General features: G+C 42.0%; 1 protein-coding gene across 2 annotated transcripts in view; it reads right to left on the reverse strand.

The window, feature by feature from the left end:
* btbd7 (BTB (POZ) domain containing 7) overlaps nucleotides 1-21,200 on the reverse strand; it is a 56,612-nt gene extending 35,412 nt beyond the window's left edge. For both annotated transcript variants that reach the window (XM_062550403.1, XM_062550402.1), the window contains exons 1-2: nucleotides 20,801-21,200; nucleotides 1,319-1,607 (exon numbers count right to left, since the gene is read on the reverse strand). In XM_062550403.1, the coding sequence (XP_062406387.1) occupies nucleotides 1,319-1,400 (82 nt within the window). In that variant the 5' untranslated portion in view covers nucleotides 1,401-1,607; nucleotides 20,801-21,200. The remainder of the gene's footprint in view (nucleotides 1-1,318; nucleotides 1,608-20,800) is intronic.
* Between the last annotated feature and the right edge of the window lie 1,420 nt (nucleotides 21,201-22,620).

The raw sequence follows: 22,620 nt of genomic DNA on the forward strand, positions 1-22,620 counted from the left end.
GCCCTGATGAATTTTTAGACGTTATTCAATAAATAAATTAACAAACACAAGGTTAGTGTTCCCACATCAATTTCAAGGACGTTCAAATGTAGTTTCTGGCACATCCACATTTGTCCCAGCTTTGCCACTCATACCTATTTACAGTTCACTAAGCTGTTTTGAAACCTAAAAAAACGAAATCAGTAAACCACACTTAAGTGAAAGTTCACAGAGAAAAGGCAAGAACCACATCCTGTTCATTTCGCTGGCGCCATCTGAGGCAATGCCAGTCGATAACAAGAATTCAACTGCCAGAGGGCTCCACTTCTGCAACCCCAAGGATCCGGATATTGTTCGATTTAATTCTCGAGTACACCAGCACTCTCAAGGTGCATGGGGAAACCTGAACGGCCTTCACTTGCTTTTACAACTCACTCATTTCAGAGTGCAGACGAACACACTCGGTCGTCGTTAACGCTCCGTGCCCCTGTGGAGCGGAGGGAAAAAAAATCAAATCTCTGGAGTGTCGTGACAGTGTCAAGGTGGAACAGCACTAAACTGCCTGCTAAGATGAAAGGCTGCACACGGTGGATAATGGGAATGGCTTTCCAAAAGTAACAGAAGGCAGACGTTGCAAAAAAAAAAAAAAGAAAGAAAGACGCATCTCTCTTTTGCTTGTAGCAGTTAAACAAAGGAGTGGCTGAACAGCAGCAGTACAGTGCTGTTGACTGAAAAACAAACCGTAGAGGGGTCGGGGAGAGGTCTTGAGTAGAAACTGTGCTCAAAGCTATGCTGCTCTCCATCGTTATCAGTGACCTACATAAAGGACTCCTTAGGAATTCTGTCTTCAGGGAAGCCTATGGGCTTATTTCCCTCAAGCAGGTGTGGGTCATGACCTGTTTTGAATCGGTTCAGTTGGATGGGCACCATTTGAAAAGAGACTGATTGAAAACGTAGAAGTGCATCAATGTATCATCCCTGCACTGCCTTATGTGGCTCGTCATGGCAGCACAGGTTGTGAGGAACACATATTTATATTATGAGAATATCTATAATTACAGTACTCTATTAGGTTACTGACTGAAGACTACTGTGACTGGAAACTATTTTGCTCGTCATGAGACAAAAATGGACTGCTCAAAATGAACAAAATAAAAACATTCTAAAAATCAAAACTTAGCCATAACTCGTACAGAATGATTTATGTGCTTGAGTACATTTGACAAGCTAATAAATTGCGCGAATCAATCATGTTCTCATTCTAATGACCTTTAGGCTTAAGTCATAAGTGGGCAGTTGTCTTGCTGCAACAAGGTGAAACAGAGCGGAACTCATTTACCTATGAAGGTCTGCTGCGTCTGGGAGTTGCCCCCAAAGCGCGGGGAGCAGGAGTGCGGGTAGCTGGAGGCATTCACCCCCATCCTCTCCCTCAGCCGCGGCTTCTGCCTCCTCTTGCTCAGGCGCACTGCTGGGGCCAGCCCTGCAGCAGCATTCTGCCCCGGTCACACCAGCTGGGGGGGGTTGGGTTGGGTTGGGCTGGGGGGAGGGGGGGGGGGCACGCTCAGAGCTCCACACACGGGGGCAGAGACCTCAGGAGGAGCAGCAGGCTGCGAACGCTCCGGGCATTCCTGGAGGAGAGAGCGTAGACAAACACGGTAAGCTTGGGGAACACCAAACAGCAGTTCAAAGACACTTGGGTGAGACAATTTTGATTTACTTGTAAATCATGTTGAATAAAATTTAGCAAATAACTTAATGGCAGTGCAAATTAATGTATTGCATAATGTATAATATGATAACCAAATCACGTTAGCCATCATTAATTTCCCTTATGCTGAATTGTTTTGATCCCATCAGCGTGACAATAACTTTTTGATCACATTACTATCACAATGACTAATGATCATTGTGCTAACACAAGACTACAGTCTTAAACCCTCGATACTTTTTAAAGTTATGTGAGTGCCCTAACGCTGCTGTTAGTGATGTGTGACTCACTAAACTGCTACTACTGTTTACAACTAGTGGCTTCCACCTCACTTCCACCTCAAGTAATGATGCATACTGAGACTCTGCTGTGAGGTTCTACTACCCTGTAGAGAGGTCAGTTTAACGCCGACATGCTTCCCAGCTCCAACATAAAAAACCCAGTTTCCAATAAGCACTTCCTGTGACCCCCCCCCCCCAACCCCCAACCCTCCAAGTAATACTAGCTGACTGGTGGCTACTGTTTCGAGATTGATCGGGTTATTCACAGTGTGCATGAGCTAAGGAGACCTCTCGCAGAGCTTCCTCACAGAACTCTCGGTCGAACTCCCAAATGTCAATGAGGTAGAGAAATGTTTGTTCATTTGTTTACACAATCATACAAACAAATTGGTCCACTCATTAATTCTAGTGCTTTGCGGCATTCCTCTCTCACTAATGTAAGGGTAACCGAACCCGACTTCTAGAAAAGGTACTTTCCCCCTTCTCCATGCAATTGCTCCATCAAGATATTTATGTTTCATTTTACAGGCCAATCTGGCTCTGCCAGAGTGAGCTCAGGGGGTAGACTTCAACAGCTTTTGGGAGGCATAAAGACTTCACTTCCTCTGCTTGCGACATTACGGGAAAAGGGAGAGAGAGAAAGGGAGAAAGTATTTTTTTTCCAGTGTGTACGAGTGGAATGCTCTTGGACAGACAATAACTTCAAGGATAGTTCTTCTGAAGGGAGGGCCTTAGAGCAAGAACTTTATCAGGAGGGCCCGTTGGAGAGGAGCAGCGCATTTCTCGGTGCTCCAGGGAAATTTCCTTGGAGGGGTTTTGCGGCGAACCTGCCGAGCAGACTCCAATGGGGTATTGCACTCGTTTTTTGGCATCCGCTCCCTGCCCATCAAATGCGCTGAATCATTTCATTTCTGCAATCTCTATAGGAGCGGAGCCGAGGGGGTCTTGAGTTACAAGAGCTTTGTTTATCGCCAGAACAAAATGGAAGCAGACGAAGGGATAACAAAACAAAACAAAGCAGCGAGGGTTTTACATCTTGTTTCTAAGAGCAGTCACAACATTCAAGGGCCCGGCACATGCATGTTATGACTGAACTCCTTCTCCCTCATGTCTCATCCAATGGAATGTTTTCCATGCGAAAGGATGATTAGTGCTTGAACTGAGCGAAGCACGTCAACCAGTGTCACCAAAAAAAAAAACACAAAGAGAAAACAGTCCCAGTTACGGGATTAAGCGTTTATCATGTTAAACCCTCATTTAAACTGAAAAGACAATGAGCTAATCTCTAAATAATAGACCCAATTCTACCGCAGAAATAGCGAAAGCCTTAACCAACATATTAAAATACACAAAGATTATTATGTCTTTTAGCTAAAGTGAAGTGCAAGCACAACCAAAACATCTTAAAAAAGAGAAAATTATGTTCAAGGCCTAAAGTCCAAGAATAACTGAAGGTTGAAGGGGCATCACTTTTGTATTTAGAAAAAAATCTAAATACAGTTAAGTTGTCCTTTGGGACTAAACACATTACTTCATTAGAGAGTACCCCTTTTTAGCGAGCTGAAAACTTGGCAAATTGGGCACTTTGAACAGTGGGGAACACTTTTATTTAGTCTACTTATTTTTCTCTTTAACTTGTTAAGTCAACGGATGGAACCTGCAACCTCAAAAATCACAAAGAATGAAGGGAATAATAAATGGTGCTCGCAGACATTTGGAATAACATACCATCTCCAGTGAAAATAAGCACTTTGGGAAGATTGGAGCACAACTGCTGGTCTTGCTCAACACTTCATTACTCTAGCCTAGTGATTCATCTAATAACTGGGAAGTGAACCTGAAAGCACTTTTGGGGCAAAACCGAAATGCTGTAGGTTACAGCTAAGCCAATAACATCCTCCACGTTGCAGAGAAGATGGCCATAAAATAAATAAATAAATAAATAAATAAAAAAGGAATGAGGTTTGGTTAATGTTTACATTTGGCATATCGGTATGGGGGGGGGGGGGGGCAAGGTATTTCCTACGTTCTTCAAAACACTGGCCTCTGGAAAAAGGCAACTTGAGAAAACACTAATGTTTTGGAATGGTTTACACTAGCCTGGCTGCCATTTCCGTTGAAAAGTATGCAAATCCTTGTTGCAAGGGCTATGCGGTCCACTCAAACATTGAAAAATGCTAATCACGCCAGCAGGGGAAAGGACATTGACCCTCCTTCTCCTTTTCCTCTCTATTTGTACCTCATTTCTTCTGTCCCTTTCTCTCCCTCTTGCCTTCTAAAAATGACTGACACAAATGGAGAAGGAATAAATTAATACTTGTCTGAGCGCCATGCTGCTCGAAAAGTGCTTACTGACAAAGAGACAGCGCATTACGTAAGAGTGACGGTTGAAAGTTTCCATTTGCTCTGGACATCAATAGAAATACTGATGACCGGGCACAACATTTGGGGTGGAGGGAGGTAAGTGAATACAATATATTGATAAGACAGAGTCTAGTTCTGTTCTCTCGCTAAACGTCAGGCAGAATGCCACGATTCGGGGCAAATACTCCGTTTTTTGAGAGTCAACAGGCATTCTGAGTGTCCGTTAGGAGCCTCATCATGGAGCAGTTATCAGGATTTTCATTCATCTTTGTTGCGTAAAGGTCAGTACGGAGAGATCAAACATATTCACATTCCTTGTCCTTTTCCTCCGCTTGTGCTCACACTCTTTTATGACTCTACAGACTCGCAGTTGATGGGCTAGATAGGAGTGGATCTATCTTCAAAAATAAAGACAGAATATGTCCTGGGAAATTAAGTATATCAGAAAACAAACACTACAACTTTTGGACTTCTGTGCATTATATACACACACTATCTACGGTCAATAAATAACCTGTACACAGGAAACACACTTGGCTTGGGCCAAAATTTCTCTCAAGTGATTGGGAATAGGGATTTACTACGAAAGAGGCAATACGTCTCCTTAAGAAGGCTACGGCTAAAAGAGTGTCAGCTACATTGCTCAAATTATAAAGAGGACAACAGGATCCCGGCAGTGAGGAAAACATTTCGCACATTAATGCACTTCCACTTCAATGCCTTGGTCCCTTTGCTGTACAAGGCATCAAGTGGGCCTATTCTTATGCTGTTAGACAAATTGCATTTCATCCAGAGTAAAGGCCTTGCATTGCATGAGACTGTGAGAGCGGTTTGTGGGCAGAAAAAAAAAGAGAAGCAAAACAAGAATGTGAGAGTGAAAGTTAAATGTGTTTGCTGGACAACATTTTACCAGTCCACTGAGCAAAAGCAATGTCCACTGATGAAACCCAGGGATATAAAGGGCCTCTGTGCTTCTGCGTGGTGCAGATGAAGGGGACTAAGGAAGGGGAGGAAGGAGGGGTAGGTGGCAAGGGGAGTTGATGGCCACTTCCTGTAGGCCATGGCAAGCTGGATTATGTGAAATTAATGAGGGAGGACAGAGCCAAGCAACACCAGGCCAGCTGTAGGCACTATACTCCTTCCCCCCCATCCCCCCCAAACCATGGCCTCCGCAGACTAGACCCAGAGACCGGAGAGTTAATCCCAAGCAGCTAGAACCATTCCTCTCGCTTTCTGCTGACATGACGGCATCACATGTTTCTTGAAGCTCGACTGACAATTAATAAAATATATTGCTGGACAGAATCGATGGCCAAAGGATTTCAACAGCAAAGATCACTCTCAGGATCAATGATGAGCTTCCTTATTGAAGCAAGCATCTTAAATTACATTTCTAGAGCTGTGCAGAGTCATGATCTAAAATTAGACAGAGCTATTCTACAGCAGCGGGATCTCCGGAGAAACTACCAGCAGCAGCACGGCTGTGACCTCAGAGACCATCAAAGCAGATGATTTATGGTGTGAGCAACAGGAAATGGACACACCCCCGAAAGACACATGTACACATTCCTCGGAAAAACCATGCGGCGATCTAGGCACACGACCGTTTTTAAGACTCATGCCCAATGTCAACAAGAGCATTGGTGAACAACATAATCATGCAATCAAAGATCTTAGATCCAACTTGCGCGCAACACTCTAGAATCTTTGACTGTAATCATTCAAAGTATCATCAATTTACAAAGTCACTGCATGCAGTTGTTTTCCATGAACTGGGCAGATCTGGAAAAGATAAATTTCCACATTTGGTTCCATAAATATTCCTGGATTTCCATGAGCCCTACCAAGTCAAGCAACCTCAGACTTCCTTCTCTTACATTTGGATACATTTTGCTCTCATCAGTCTTGAAACCCTTTGTGTTGTTTACCGCATGTCTGAAACAATAACAGCAGGACAAAGCTTGCATCATGTTTAGATATCAATCACTGTCTCGTATACAAATAATTTGAAATATTCAAACAACCAACAGTGGTGTTCAGTTACTAACTTATTCAGTTATCCCAGTTACCCACCGAGGGCAACACTTTATAATAACTACACTATTGAGCATGTGTAAACTATTACTGAATGCTTTGTTCCTCATTTGTAAAATATTGTTCCTACATTCTCATCAGTAAAGCATTTATACACAGTTATACATGGTTTGGTCATAGTTAATATTATGCCTATATCTAATATAGCGATAGCTTTTAAAACTTAATAAATGATGCAATAATAGTTTGTTACATTTGTTGTAATGGTTTATCAGTTAGGTGTGTTCATGATTAGGAAACTACACCTACAAGTAGGCATGCCTTTATAAAAAAAATTATGATTAAACACATGCACTAAGGATTAGCTAGGGGTGTGGATAAATGTTTTATAAACCACTTCCTAATACTAACATTCATTATTAACTCAGGAGTTCTAAGTGGTTAGTTAAGGATATTTTGTGAGCTCATCTAAAGTGAGGACTTCCTATGCCTTTCAATGCAGTTACAAATGAGTTGTAAAGGTTACATTTACGTTTGTTCATTTAGCACACAATTTTATCCATGGCAACTTACACATGTCAATTAAATTAAAGGTCAGTGGCACAACAACGGAAGCCAGGAACGGAACCCCCAACTTTTCAGGTAATTGCCCAGCTCCTTACAAATGCTTAATTGCGCAAGGTTATTAGAAAGTGTTACCTAACACAGCTATTTTGAGGGTGCATTATAAAGAGCATATGGATAGTTTAGGCTACCATGGCAGCACAACTTCTGAGCGTTATAGAATAAATGAATACATTAATTGAGATAATGCTCATGTAGTACGGTCTTGAACAGCACACCCCTAGTCTAAAGGACACTACCTCGGTGGATGAAGAGACTACTGCTACTTTGCAGACTTGACCTTGACCCGAGCTGAGAGAAGGGCTGAAGTTCATCTTGCTACAGGGCGAAACATGCAGTTCACCCCATCAGCTACCTATACCGAGGATGGTTGACATTTTATCAACAAGCATGGCTCTTCTTGGACAGATTTGCCCTTTATGAAAGAGAGTGAAGCAGAGAGAGAGGAGGCAGAGAGGGAGGGAGGGAAGGAGAAGGAGAGAGAGGGAGACAGGGAGAGGAAGGAAGAGACAGAGAGATAATGACAGAGAATATGAGGGAGAGTGAGAGAGACAGACTGTGCTATGCTGAGGAATGCTTTAGCCAGAACACCACCCACTGCTTGCCCCTTTCCTAATGTGAAATTCACCAAATACAATTCCACAAAAACATCTAATTAGGCCTCAAAAAGGTCAGACCAACGCAAGACAATGGGGGCATTTCATAGGGACAATTGGCCTGGATTCTCAGGTCTTCAGTCGGAAATGGAGATGACAATCATGCTTGGTAGCCAGAAGGTGGAGGGGGTGGGAGCAAAAAAAGTTTTTGCACTCGCTATTGTTTCAGACACCTCCTCCGAGACATTGCAGTCCCACTGCACAAAATAGTAGCGAACTAAAGCACTGACATTTCTAAGACACCAAAATTACATGTGGCAGGAAAAAGTAGGACAGGGCAAATTTAGGCAAGTGGTAAATTAGAAAAGTTTACTATAGCCAGGACACCTACCCTAGTTCTCTTTTTTTTCAGTAGATAATATTTCAGGCACTATGTTAACAACATTGGCATTGTAGTAGCTGTATTGTAAAGACACTTTAGCTTCTAATGTAACACTCACCAATGAGATGTATGGACTGGTCAGTATCATCAGGCAAAAAAAAACTGACATCTTTTCTTATAGCAGGCAATTACATGCATTTCAGTACAATAAATACATGTCTGGTCAGAAGTTGATCACGGCAATACGGTCAACCAGGTGATTTCCCTGTTGCATCTACTCAGCAAAATCAGAGCCATATAGATACATCATGCATCTATATGGCTCTGAGCCAAACATAAAGAAACCTCTGATTGACCCAAAGAGCCATCATGAAGGTAAAGGTGAAACGGCAATTTAGATGCAATTGCATTTTGGTTCCAGGACCTGCAAGAGGGGGAAGATGGGCCTTAGTTACTGTATGCGCATTGAAGCAGTTTCTGAAGTGGTATCTTTCCATCAGATACAGAGGACCATCCTGACAGACCAGAGCAGGGGCAGCGATGCCCCTCCGGGCCCTACTGATAACATCAGCTACTGAGACCGCACTTAAATCTCAGCAAGAGGTAATCAGCTTGTGTACAGTCTGACATTGGGCTACCAGTGCCAACAGGATGTTTCCAGGATGTTTCCAACGTCATGATTTCCTTGAGTGTTAAATTGGAGCTTTCCTTGAGGAGCACTTCCAACATGGACACAACTATAATGCAACGGTCCATCGAGCATTCCAGCAGATCTTAAATTTGTTATGTCCTTCCCAGTAATCAGTGCGACAGTGTGAGAGAATGGGATCTAGTCAGTCGTAAATGACTCGGCCATTCATTGAATAAGACAGTGGTCCTTGGTGAGTGAGTGAGTGAGTGTGCTTTGTTGTATCTTCATTTTCCAAACAATTGTTCTTCATCAATGCAGAGTGTCATCTCATCCAGAAATAGATGTGCTAGTAGCGCATGATCTCTAACACTGAAAACATAATTGTGAAACTCTCCCAGAGGTAAGGGGAGGGGATTCGATTGTAGGTGTCAGAGGACATTAAAAAAAGAAAAGAAAAAAAAAGTTGGAGAGGGAACAGACAACTTCCAGGAAAAATCTGACTGGTCTAAGGTAAAAGAACATGAAAATCGTCCCCATTAAATGCTAAAGATTGAGATTATAGTCAATGGTTTGTGATTGAACTTGGCTGGATAAAACTGGAGCTCTTGATGCAGCCATTACAGTTGAAAAAAAAGGTTTGCCAAGTACTTGGTACCCATCATTGAGAACTGGTTTGGCACTAGAACTGTAAATATTGACCTTGAATCATGGCACAGCTACACGCACATCAAACATTGGTGTCTGTACTGGTTTAAAACCATTAAAAGAGGAGATAAGGCACGGAGATTCATCATTGGCACACGTGATCATCAGCTGCAAAGGCAAGGCACTTTGGGGATGTATAGCACTGATTGGCTAATGATGGGAGTAGGCCTGAAAATGACTTCCGACCACTTGTGGGGATGGGTCTTTTATATCACTGCTGATTGGTCTGGGAAGGGAGCCAGTGGTGACAAAGAGACAGGCCCTAGAGTGCAGATGATAAAGTCACCTAATCACTTCTGACTAATCTGGAAAAGTAACATCTTTCCTCTTCCTCAAACGTTCACACAAGCTGTAGCCTAGTATCTACCACAAAGCCGGTGATGGAGTATTTTGAGAAATTCATACTTTTAAAAAAAAACTCCTCGGACTCTGAGGGCACAGATCCTGGCCTGTTCAAACACAAACCAATCCAATGTTTCCATCATTACTTAGTCAACAATATAAAACAGATGGCATCTGCCATTTCAATATGCATTACTGCCTTGCCACTTCCCCCTTCAGATAACGCATCCTTGCCTTAAGAAACGGAAGGTTGTCTGAGGAATGTGGATAGAAGCAGAGCTGTAATATTCATAGTTCTCTCAGCGCTTTTCGCTGACAAATTACAACAGCCAGCATGTAAGCGTGGAAAATGATTTATGGACATTTTGGTTGAAGACACTGGTGCACATTAATTTTAAGATCTGGCTCAGATTTAGGCTGTCTACATATGCATTACTTGACCTTTCTCATTTAAATAATGATAATTGTTAATGGAAGAAAGTGATGTTTAATTTGTCATGCTACACAAAAGCTTCAAAGTATCAAGAAAAAGTCTGACAGCTCATTATAGATCAGAAAGGGCAATTTTCACTTTGGTTATAGTTTCTGTACAAGGGTAACATTCTTCTTGGTGCACAGCCATTCTTAGCAAACTTGTTCCAACATTTTTAACATTGCAGAATGCTGTCATGGTAACCATAATTGAGGCCATTAAACAAAATCGGGCAACTATCCAATCACTTCTGCCCGACACCACACCTTGAGTCAGTTTTTTCGGTTGACCTTTGCAGTTTCTTGCAGATGCTTGTCCTCAGACAATTGTACGGTAGAGGTCTGTACCTGCAACTAAATATTTGGCACAAAAAACAAAAACACTGCAGGCATATACCTGTGCAATTTAGCTTTGACACAATTAGTTTTGCATTATCTCTCACTGTAAAACTTCACCAGTGATCTCTCTCCTCTTTCTCTCACACAAACACACACAAACAAACGTATACACACATACACTTTGGAAAATTGATAGGGCGTGAACTTGATATGAGGGAGAAAAAATAGATCAGCTAGGGCTAAGTCTTTTGGCATCTGTGTTCACTTGTCCACTAGGTACAGCCCAGCTCAATATGTCTGAGGGAAAACCGTGTCGGAAGGGACAACCTCCTCCTCAGTGTGGAGGAGCATTGTTGACCGAACAGAATTCTGCAATGCCGAGCAGTTCAGACAACAGACTCAGCACTCGAGATGATACAAAACCATCCAGTGTTTGTCCGAAACCCCCACGATGGCCAGACGTGCTTGAAACATCTGCACTTGGCTGGAACATAATGGAACTGGCCTGCCGTGTCATTCGGATACTGTTATTATTAAGCCACTGAAATGATGTGATGATGTGTTGTTCCAAGAAAAGAAAAGGCTTGTTGTTCTGTTGATAGGCTAACATTCAGTCATGGGGGCAACCAAAAGGAGAATACAATAATGTCTTCTGACGGTGGAGTTGTCATTTACATATTTAACATTCTGCCTGTCCATGTGTAATGACATAAAAACATACTTACTGTGAGCAATACATCCTTGTCCAAATGCAATTACAATACTTGAGACCCTTTCAAAGAGTAGGCATATGCCTGAAACACATTACTGGATGGGTATAATGACCATGTGGCTGCTGACTAGGAGACCAAGAGTGTCATTTTCCCCTCACACACGCATAACGGAGAAAACTTGCAATTTAGACACAATGCTTTGTGTCTCAGTAAGCTAAAGCTCGAGGGAAAACATGCATTATGCAGAATTCTTTTACTGTACATTTACCTAATTTCCCTAGTCTGTGCAGATATGTAAAAATGTGGTGTTGTACTGTGTGAATCTCTGACTCAATGGCACTCTTCACTTAGTCATCTTCAGCAGATGCCCAGGTCCATGTCACTGCTGAAAACTTGCAGACCTTTGGTCAGCACCTTCTGCTTAGATTTTAGGTTTGCTCAGAGCCTGAGCTAGAACTTCCCTACCAAGTACCAACTCCAATACAAAAACACTATTTACACCACAACTTACAAATATTTGACTTAGACATGCAGCTGTCAGTGACAAAAGGTGGTTATGTACAAATGTTTATCAAAAGCTCAACGACAAACAATTGACTACAAAGGGACTTGTGACAACGAAATACGTATTGCATTTGCCAAGGTCTTGAAGGCATCTGAGAGATGTTAACAGATTACCTCAACCAGGAATGCTCTCAAATGATGTTACTTTAAACGGATCATTCTCTGATGTTTTAAAGGTTGTCTGTGTGGTCTTATGTGGGTCTCTTTGGACACCAAAAGGCTGAGACTGGCCGCAAACAGATGGTTCAGACAGAAAGAGCTCCACAAGTGGAAGAAATGGTGCCAATGGTGCCCTCCTACTAACACACCTCTCCATGGGCTGCCACTTGATCGAGCCAGAGTCAGAACCAGATGAAGAATTAAAGCCACTTCACTGGAGTGCAGTCAAAGTAGTCAGGTGGACTTGAACGGGAGGACAACAAAGCCTTTGCATTAATGGTGGAGGGGGTTACATGGTGTAGGTTAGGGCCAGCGCAGACAGCAAATACTCTAAAGCTCGCCTTTGAGTGGGTAAATGAGCGCTTCCACCGGATACACAATTTTACAGTAGGTATTTCAGGACTGATACCTTCGTTCACACTCTACAAATGTGTCAACAGATCATAAGCGCACTCTTCCCCTCCTGGTTAGAGAAATAAAAGATCAGAAATTTCAGCCAAATACACTTTCTCCTGAGAGAAGCTTCTGGCCTGAATCTGCGAAAGCCAAGATGAAGATGATGCGAGCACTCATTCCCAGCCAGCGATATTCTGAGTCTAACAGACCTTGACAGTGTGCTGGGCTCCAATGCCTTCTGTGAAACCATCTGAAGCCCTGGCCAATCCCCACATGTGACAGTCTTAATGCAATATTTAACACCATAAATTGACTGCTAAGGGCCTCTTGAAGTTGCTGACTGGGGCCCTAGTCAGTCAAATTGTCTGTTTCAATCCTCTTCAGACCTGGCTCAAAATGTGGCATTAAAATGATATTTAGATGAGTGGTTATCTCCTCTATATTCTGTGAAATTACAGTTGATAAGGGGCCGGCCTTCTTTGCTAGCCATAAAAACATGTTCCAGACGGAACACACCGCAAGCATATATCCCAAAAAATCACATGGCAAATATTGAACCCCATGAAGGGGAGATGAGGGTGAAGAAGTGCGGCAAGAGGAAATTAGACATGCGCTCATCATTCCATTTTCACGTCACTGGAGAGCCAGCTCAAGGGATAATCAATGCTAACTCCTAAATATAACCCTTACTCCAGGGAAAAGAAGAGAAGGAGGGAAAAACAACCACAGCTATTGGAGTCAGGCATTCTGTCAGGAGGCTGTGGTTTTGAGTGACAGCAACCCCCACAGCCCTCCCAACCACTCATCCACCAGACCCCCAACCCCCTCCCCTCTCTTCCGTCAGACATTTTCAGCAAGTATACATTTTTGCATGATGAAAACTACGCCTCGGGTTTTCTAGGGGGCTGTAGATGAAAAGCCGCAACAGAAAGAGAGAACAGAGGGGTTTTCTTGGGTTTCTTTTATTTCACTGTGGTGTAGGAAAGACAGTGGTATAAGCAAGCATTGCAGAGGCCAGCGGGCACTTTTACGGTCCTTATGGGAGGCCTGGCTCAACCACAGACCTGGACATTTGTTCCATATTCGATTCATATTTTTTCCCGGGTCCCAAACGCAGGAGATGTGCAAACACCATTTCACACTTCTGCAAAGAAATTGTGCCTATGGCGGCAGCCCAGTTTGGGCAGCGGTGCATAATCATATTTAAATGGCAGCCTATTTCCTGTACACTGGGCGCAAAATATGCTTGCAAGATAGCGACCACCAATGTGAAGACTGCGTTGCATTTGCCTACAGTTTCGCATGTTCTGCACAAGGCTTAGAATAGATAATAAACCACACCCTTACAGATGGGCAAGTCAGGCTAATGCGCCATGCTTTAATCACCTGAAAAAACATTAAATCATGAAGATGACCAACCCCATATAGTGGCATGTTATAATGAAGTTTTGATTTCCACTCCTTTCTAAATGCAGACTTATATCCTAGTTCTACACAGTGCTTAAACAGAGTGCAGCCTAAAACATACCTATATCCAATGCTTGGAGACTGCTTATTTCCTCTAACGCCCCCCAAAAGACATCTCCCCCTCCCCCTAGAAGAAGGGCATTAGAAACATACCATTTCAAAACTGTGCCACTGCCTGTTTCACAAACCATGTTCTCTAGTCCAGCGAAACATCTGCAGGTCCTTCCATTCAGAATAAGGTTGATGGGAAAGAATCATCACATCTAAAGTGTCACCAATCCCTGACACTGATTCTTCTTAAAAGTTCAAATCATTCAAGACCAATGAGGTCATACACTATCTTTAAAATATGTTTGAGCCTGTACCTTTGCTTGGCGGTGATTACTGGAGGACTGGCCTTGTTTCCTTATGAAGACCATTCATCTTCGTTTTAAAGAGCACAGCCTTCAGTCAAACCACTGTGAAATAACTGCGTTTCATTTACTAGAATGGCAAAAACAGAGGGGGAACCCATGAGAGGGACCGTGAATGTGAAAGTACATAGCCACATCAAAATGAAATTGACGCTTCATAAGCTTCAAAACAGAATATAAACCGTCAGAGTGTAAAACTTGCTATTCTGATCATGAGCTCATAGCCAACGATGTCCATTCCTCTTTTGTACAGAGAGAAGTGTGTGGAGCGAGGCTTTACTACTCTGACTGCTCCGCCGCTCTGTTTTTAAAACCCATGACACACTGTTTCCAGTTTCCAAGTCAGCATCTGCAGAGATTTACTAAGTTCTCCGTAGGGAAACTGTTCCTTTAAAAAAAAAAAAAAAAAAACTGTGCTGAGGGATTTCTGTGACCAGGGCAACCACAATGAGACACAAGCTTTCTGCATGCTGCTCGGCATTCTGATAAAACCCACAAAACGCTGAAAGCCCTTTTTCTGCTCACTGGAAAGATAGGGGAAAAGAGGATGAAAAAGAGAGGGATGAGGGAGAGAGAGAGCGAAAAGGACAATGAGGACCAGTAAGCTAGAAGTATGCAGAGGGAGGCCCCAGGTGGGATTTTGCTGCTAGGCCATTGGACAAAGACAGACAATTCTAGGTGAGGTTCTCATTTTTTTTTAAATATGACGTTGCCAAGGACAACAAGCAAGGGCTAACACGCACGTGTGCGCGCGCGCACACACACACACACACACACACGTCCCACTTTTCTTCTCCTTCTCAGATTTCTCTCTCTGGTGACAGAAGGCAGAGGTCAGACAAGCATATTTTTGGAGCTGAAAGGACCTTCACAAGAATAAGAGGGAAAAAACAAAGAAAATGTTGTGCTTGTTTGGCCCTATTCATATGGATTGTATACCATACTTCTCTTGGCCTCCAATTTGCTACAATGGGACAAACCTGAAAGTATCCACGAAAGCGAGAAGGGAGGATAGAAAGAGGCGACACTCAATTGAAGAACATTCTAAGTATATTTTAAAATATCACCAATAGGTATTGCTAAAAGCCATCTGATGACTGCTGAAGCACTTCAGATATAACTGCACACTGGGGGGAATGACAAACCCAAAGGTGATGCTCGAAGAAGGGAAATTGAAAGACACAAAACATGCGCATCAAGAAGTTTACTGAAACCGCCATGACCAAAAAAAACAAAAACACACATTTTGCACGGAAAATCCCGGATTCCTTTGACTAATATCTGATGGCTTTGAACAGATCCTGGTTATGTCCATAATTTCTCCTTTAACTGCTATAGGATCTTAAGTATGATGGACTCAACAACAGTAGCCAGCAGATTTCTTCTCTCTGCCATTTGAACTCTGCTATGGGCAGCTAACTATCCTTTCTCACTTGCCCGTGTGAAGTATTGTTTCTCAATATTCAGGCTATTCACTCGTATGCAGGTATTTAAAAAAAAATGGATACTGTACCTCCCCTGTATTTTAAAATAATCCATCCACATGGATGCACAATAACAGCTGTTAAAGGTCAATCAAACAGAGGGCAATGGCAGCCAATCAGAGACCTGCAAACATTTATTTTTCCAATCCAAAAACTCGGTTTTCCCTTTCCACGTTCACATTATTCGCAATTATCCACTTTTGTCAGCATTTTTGAAAATAACCGTTTTCAGTGGACGAAAGGCCAAAACATACACACACACACACAAAAAAACCTTGGCTACATGTGGACATAGCCCCAAATGCATGGCTTCGTTCAAGTAATCACAAAGGAGTTCCAAAAGCTGAATGTGTTTGGCATGGCACATCATTGAGCATGCCACTGGTAAATGGGTCAGCAGCATGAAGGGATTCAATAGCAAACCACCTCCAAAGAAGATCTCTTATTCATGGGGGATTCTGGGATGACAAAAGAAGATGCTGAAGCCTTCAATGGCCGAGTTTCTCTCAGAGAAGCCAATAATGACAGCAGCAGAGACCTGAGATTCCAGTGTTTTCTTTCCACTCCTTGAAAAGCAACCTTTCTGCCTAAGAAACCTGGCTCTAGTTAGCCAGGAAGATCAATCCACCGGCTAGGCTAATGTTGGTATTTGGAGATCATTGTTTCACTAGCAGCCCAATTGTGGGCTAGCTAATGCACGCCAAGGACAGTTAGGTTTCCACTGTCACTTTGGATGTTTGATCACACCTCCTTGATACAGCACCAGGGGCTAACAGTACACCAATTACCCTTGGGCCCAAGTATTCAACTGAATGCACACATGCAACAACTGTAGCTTGTCCCTCTTCAGTGTGAGGATTTGTGTGAAAAGCTTGCTTGGTGTGAATGAAATACAACTCAACAGTCAACATCCCTTACAAAAGAGTCAAAATATCAGTTTAAAGGTTGCCAATCATGTAGTAGCCCAACAATATACAAAGTATACATCTATAAACAGGCTCTGATGATGGTATTGGCTCTTGTGAGATACTAAAGGGATGAGAGGAGCGCAATCAGACCTGCCGGCAGCGGTTAAGAAACCTGCCAGCATCAGTGGACAGGGAAAGGAAGGGATATGGTAGACAGGGCCAGTCTGCAGTGGGAGGAACCTCATTCACAACACAGGAACTCAAGGACAGATTTCTGACAGTTCAATTCCAAGAGTGCTGAGATGCCAGTGATGAATATTCCAGTTTGTGATTGATGGCTTTTGATATTCTCCGACATATTCCTGTTCCATTTGTGTTGTTCCTATTTTTTTCACCCATGATTGTCTACAATAGTTTGTGCAACCCGACATGAACTTGACAACTGTTAGAAAGCAAAGACGATGTAGAGATGGATGTTGAAAGTTTTCTTCTACAATAGTTGCAATAATATTTTTAGCAGAAATATTGTATTCTTATGAATTAAAATCACAGCATTTAGAGGGAGTTATTCTGACCTTCACCATTACATCGACTACAGTCTGGCTAACAAACAATGGCAACCGCGTTGGAATACTGCTACGTGGTAGAATGCGAACATTATGATGACCATACATGTCAATTTATGTACCCTCCATTAACTGAATTCTGCACACAATGGGCCTACCATTACAGCTTGCATTTCTGAGACCTTGCAGTAAAACCGCTGCGTAAGGGAGCAGTGTGAGAGAATACTCATGCTCACCCTCAGATAAACACACACACACGTCCGCTGACAGAGCAAGCTGTTCTCCAAGGACAAACCATAAAAATTATATTAATACAGTCATTTGGCATATTGATTAAATTCTACATGGGCTGTGATGGCAGTTATAGGCCCTAAAGAGGAGGTCTACAGAGCCAAAAACCTGCTGCTTTAACTTCATCATCGGATTTGTCAAAACTTCAGCAGCAACACTAAAATTAGGGCCACTCTGGTCTGTTTTTGTCCTTCTGCACTAAAGAAGGGCACACATTTTAAATAAGACGGGAGAAATAATGCATCAGGAGTTCTGCACAGATCAGAATATGAAAGAGAAGTGATTCCATCAAGTCCTGAATACATGAATATGGAAAAGAAGCTAATGGCACCACAGCACTCATAAAAAGGCACGCAAAGGGAAGCCAAGAAGGAGTCCCAGAACAAAAAGTTAACTTTTCATTAGGCTAATTCCATCACAGATGAATTGCTGTATGAGGACATTTCCAACATCTAGGCTAAGATTTCACTCAGATGAGAGAGAAAAAAAAGCAACGTCTTTCCCGTCTTCACAGTGTCCTTGTACGAGATCCAAACCATGTATTTCCAAAGAACAACTCCTCACTAAAGACATTAGATTACACTTATTGCACACTACTAGAAAATAATGGGAACTGCGCTGATTCACAGTGGACGCCGTTCATTTTCTGTTGTTGGCCTTGGATTGGCAGAGGAATGGGTGACCCAACTTGGGTCCTAATTTCACTGATGGGCAAGTGTTAATGAGCAAAGTAACGAGCACAGTCCGCCATGCATGAACTTGGCAGACATCAAGTTGCATCATAAACTAGTATGCCAGGCACCCATTGGAGCAGCAATCAAAATTTGTAATGATCGCTCATATTTGGAAAAAATAACCTTCATAATTTGGATCAACATTCTATATATTTTTACACTACAAAGACCTGCACGTACCCTACATACACTACAAAGTCCTGCACATTTTAACAGTTTAATGATGGTGCTGCTTCAAAGGAAAGCATACATTTATTTTTCAAATGGATGTCGCAATCAAAGAACAAAATATTATGTCCACTTGTACCTCCACTGCAGCTCCCAAATCAAAAAACAAATAAATGTTTGAGACACTTGAAAGTCCTGAAGTTTCTACAGTTGAAACAGACTTACTAACATATTTGCTGTAAACAGGGTGGGACCCATTACTTAAGATTCAGATATAACTTTAAGCCACTGACTTGTTAAGATCTTAGCACTGCTTTGATGTTTCTACATTGCTGATCTTATCACAGCCCAAGTCAAATGAAACTATAATGAAATCAATCAATCAATCAATCATTAGGCCAAAGTTTCAACTGCAAAAATCAACCTAAAACTTTCTCAGATTAACAGGGATTCTATTTAACATGTAGGCTAAGGGTGAGATAAAGATAATCCACTGCCACACTGTCCCAGCGGTGATTACCATATAATTGTATCACATAGAAATGTTTGATTGCATTGAAACAATTGCTCATATCTTGACAGACAACTAGAAGGGGTAGTGGTGGTGGTGGGGGTGCTGGTGAATTGTGAACATACAAATCACAGACAACATCACTTCTGATAAAGCAACACCATCAGAACATCTAAATAGCTGAATAGGCAGTGACAATGACAAAATTGGTATGTTTTTCACATATAATCTTCTGTAACGGATTGTAATTAAATAGTTCTGATGTATATAGCACTGCAACCGATCAGATATTAACGCTGTAGGTAAAGTTCAGAAAAGGTTGTAGTAAATTTATATGGGTTTGAAACAGAAATGAGGGAAGGCCGAGACTCTAGAGACTCATGTCTCACTGTAAAACAACCACAACGTAGTCAGCCAACAGCAGCCAAAGGGAACGGGATCTGATAAATGAGCCTCGGAAATCCGAATGATCATTAATTGTGACTTGAGATAACACTGCATTGACATCCTAGAAGGTAGAAACTGAGGAAGCCAACTAGTCTAGTAGAGACAGGAAGCAACATGGACAACACAATTTGAATGTCACCTATTTCTGACCTGTTTTCATTTACATATCCACACTTCCAGAGATTTATTTGGACCACAACAGAGGGAGGTATGGAAAGTATAACAGAAATTGGATTTAGCCCTGGAACCAAACCAATGATCAATCATGTCACTGGTGCCAGACTTGTTGAAATAAGGTAGGCAGGCAGATTTACCACAACACTGATAGGCTTCAGGGAGGATGCAAAGTAAGAATGCACCCAACATATGCCTCACACAGGCTATTGCTAAATTATGTGGGGTGTAATCTTTTACACCGTATCAATAAATTAGCCAACATGTGTTTATTACAAGGATGTCTCGACTCAGAGAATAATAGTCCTCCAATGTCATTAGGGAAATTACCAAGAGAAGTCTGTTGACAGACAGCGTAACTAGTCTAACTAATTACAAAGAACCAAATCATTGATGTTTGTTTTCATATTTTTTTCTTCAAATAAAATTGAACCCAGGTTCGGATCAAAGAAATTATGTTGCAATATCGGTTTCCTGTAGGATGGAATGTTGGCCATCTCTGCTAAACTAAACAATTTAGCTTTAGTAACATTACTTCGCTCAGCCCAACCAGTTTCTGGCTAAACCATTAAAAGATCCACGAGCTTCGTTTAATTTGATACTGATGACATAAAGTAAGTTTCATTATAAATTAGACCTTGTAAAATGCTTCTGAAACAACTTTGTCTTGGTATATTCACCTGACAATTGTTGCCGTTTAACGTTAACGTTACAAACCCTGGAAAGAAACGTATGATTAGCTGGTGAGCTAACGTTAGTGGGCTCGTCCGACGTAAACGTTAGCTCAATTAACGGATATAGGATACTCCACAAGGTAATTTGTGAGCTGAACTGTGGCTCAGTTTAAAAAATAAAACGCTGTAAACGAACTGAACCTAGCAGGAAACCTGCTTCTAACTCGTACAATGCCAGTAAATCTTGACTAAGTAACCCACAACTTTAGCCAAGACTGTGGCAGTCAAGCGCTGATGGCTAGCAAGCTAGCTAGCTAACAGTTATCTAGCGGACTGTCATGCCTTTGTGTGACATACCTTAACGATAGCAGTTTCAAGCTTGCTTCCCATCTAACTATCTCAAAGTCTTTATGCCACGAGGGTTGGGGGTATTAGTGTATGATATTCACCAAACAGCAATTGGGGGTCAACTTCACATGCAAGTTGACGGACAATTGTCCAACAAACAGGTTTGCATCAATGCTAACACTATCACAGACAGTTAACTAACGTTATTGGGCTACGCTAGCGACATTTCCAACACATTTGCCAGCTGAGGTTAGCGACAAAAATGTAGCCAGGCAGCTAGTTAGCTAACATAAGCTAACAAGAGACACCTATGATAGCCCAACATACCTGAGTTAAGTTTGATGTCTTGAGTTTGATTGTGCCCTTGTTTCCTTTCACGCGGCTTTGAAACTCCAAGCTTCAAGTTAGTCCCCAATTGAAGAATCACGTTGGATGTGACTTCTCGGCCAATGTTTAATTATGATGCTTCATAAGTCTCTTGGCTTGCATGGGTAGCCCACTTGCCTAGCTAGCTAACCCTAGCTAACTAAATACACACAGCCATAACGTTAGTTCTTGCATTCGTCCTCGTCATCTTGACAATTGGTTTCCCACATACATAGTGTGCGATACTTTCTTCCCCTCTGTTCAAACGAAACTCGAGAGAATGTTCTACCGAATGCATTGATTTTTCAAACACATCAACCTCTATCTGGTCAAAGTCCAATACAAGCTCTTGTTATGTTGATCCACGGCCACTCGTTGGTTGGTCGACAAGGAAATGAAACGTAAAAACTGGCTAGATAGCCTGTGAGCTACCAGTCAGCTAACCAGCTGACGAATGAGAAAAGTCGACTGTTGCATTTTTATGACCAAGCAAGGCAGGGGCTCCCACTCGCGGTGGTCGGCCTCCTTGCAATTTTTTTTGTCTTCTACGCACACACCAGATGGACACATGATAATCTACAGTGTTGGATTTGGCAAAGTTGTACATACACCTTTGCAATTATAAAGATCTGGCATGCCTTGTGTGTAGTTCAGCTGTTCATTTTCATTTTAAGATAAAGGTAGGCTATTCCACTTTTTTATGCTTTTAGCCAATGCCAGAGCCAAAGAGAAGTGCTAACGTTACCTCTCTGGCCATGCAATAGGCTGTTCTACCATTTTGTTAGGGCCCAATGATAATCATTTAAATAGCCAACACTTTTTGTTGAATACATTTGAATTTGGGTCCTTAATGATCTGTCTCAACCACGTAGGCCTATACTGTCTAGACATAGGTCTGGGTTAGACATAGCCTACGCATACCTCTGATGTTTTGAAAGGTTTCATCAGCCTAAAATGCAGTAGTCTATACAGCAATTTCCCACATAAGCCGCATTGTGTATAAGCCGCAGGACAGTGTTTTATGCAAGTTAAAATAAACAAAACCATATTAACACCATATTACAGTAACTACCCCCCCTGATTAACCTCATAGCTGAAGAAATTTAGCAAAATCAATGTACAAACCGCCTCTAATAGTCGGGAAATTACGGTAGTACTTCCAGATCAACTGTAGCCTAGTCTACATTCAGTTCATAGTCTAATTGAACTGAATTGAACTTTAATACACTTAGCAGCCTATAGGCTTCATTGGTGTTTATTATCTCGTCTAGGGTCTAGCTATCAATGAAGTCCATTGTCTGTCAATTGGGAAGGGAGAGTCCAGGCTATCAACAAACAAGTTGTTAGTTCTGTCTTGCAGACTTTTAATCGTCGTCATCATCATTCACCATCATCACTATATCATCATCGTAATCATTATCATGATACTACAGGTTTTAGAGATATGCAGGCAGATCTTGCTGATGCAGATGCCTGGATCATTACCACTTGTGTGAGTTGCAGTTTAACATTTTTGGACACTGCAATGGCGTCGTATCTCCAAAAGGGTGCGCCAAATTAACACTTTCATGCGATGTAAGGGATTAGAACAAGATTTCTGAGCACAGTTAACCACGGAGAACAGATCATTGTAATGTACGGGGACTATTGGAATGGATAGGATCGCTCTATTTGTTATTACTAATATACATTCAGATCCTACTTTTAGCCATGGGGTTAAATATAAACATTGTTGAAAATGTAGTGTGTGTGCATGAGTGTTTGTGCGTTCACTTGGGCTT

This window comes from Sardina pilchardus, chromosome 12, assembly GCF_963854185.1.
Source record: "Sardina pilchardus chromosome 12, fSarPil1.1, whole genome shotgun sequence".
NCBI lineage: Eukaryota > Metazoa > Chordata > Actinopteri > Clupeiformes > Clupeidae > Sardina > Sardina pilchardus.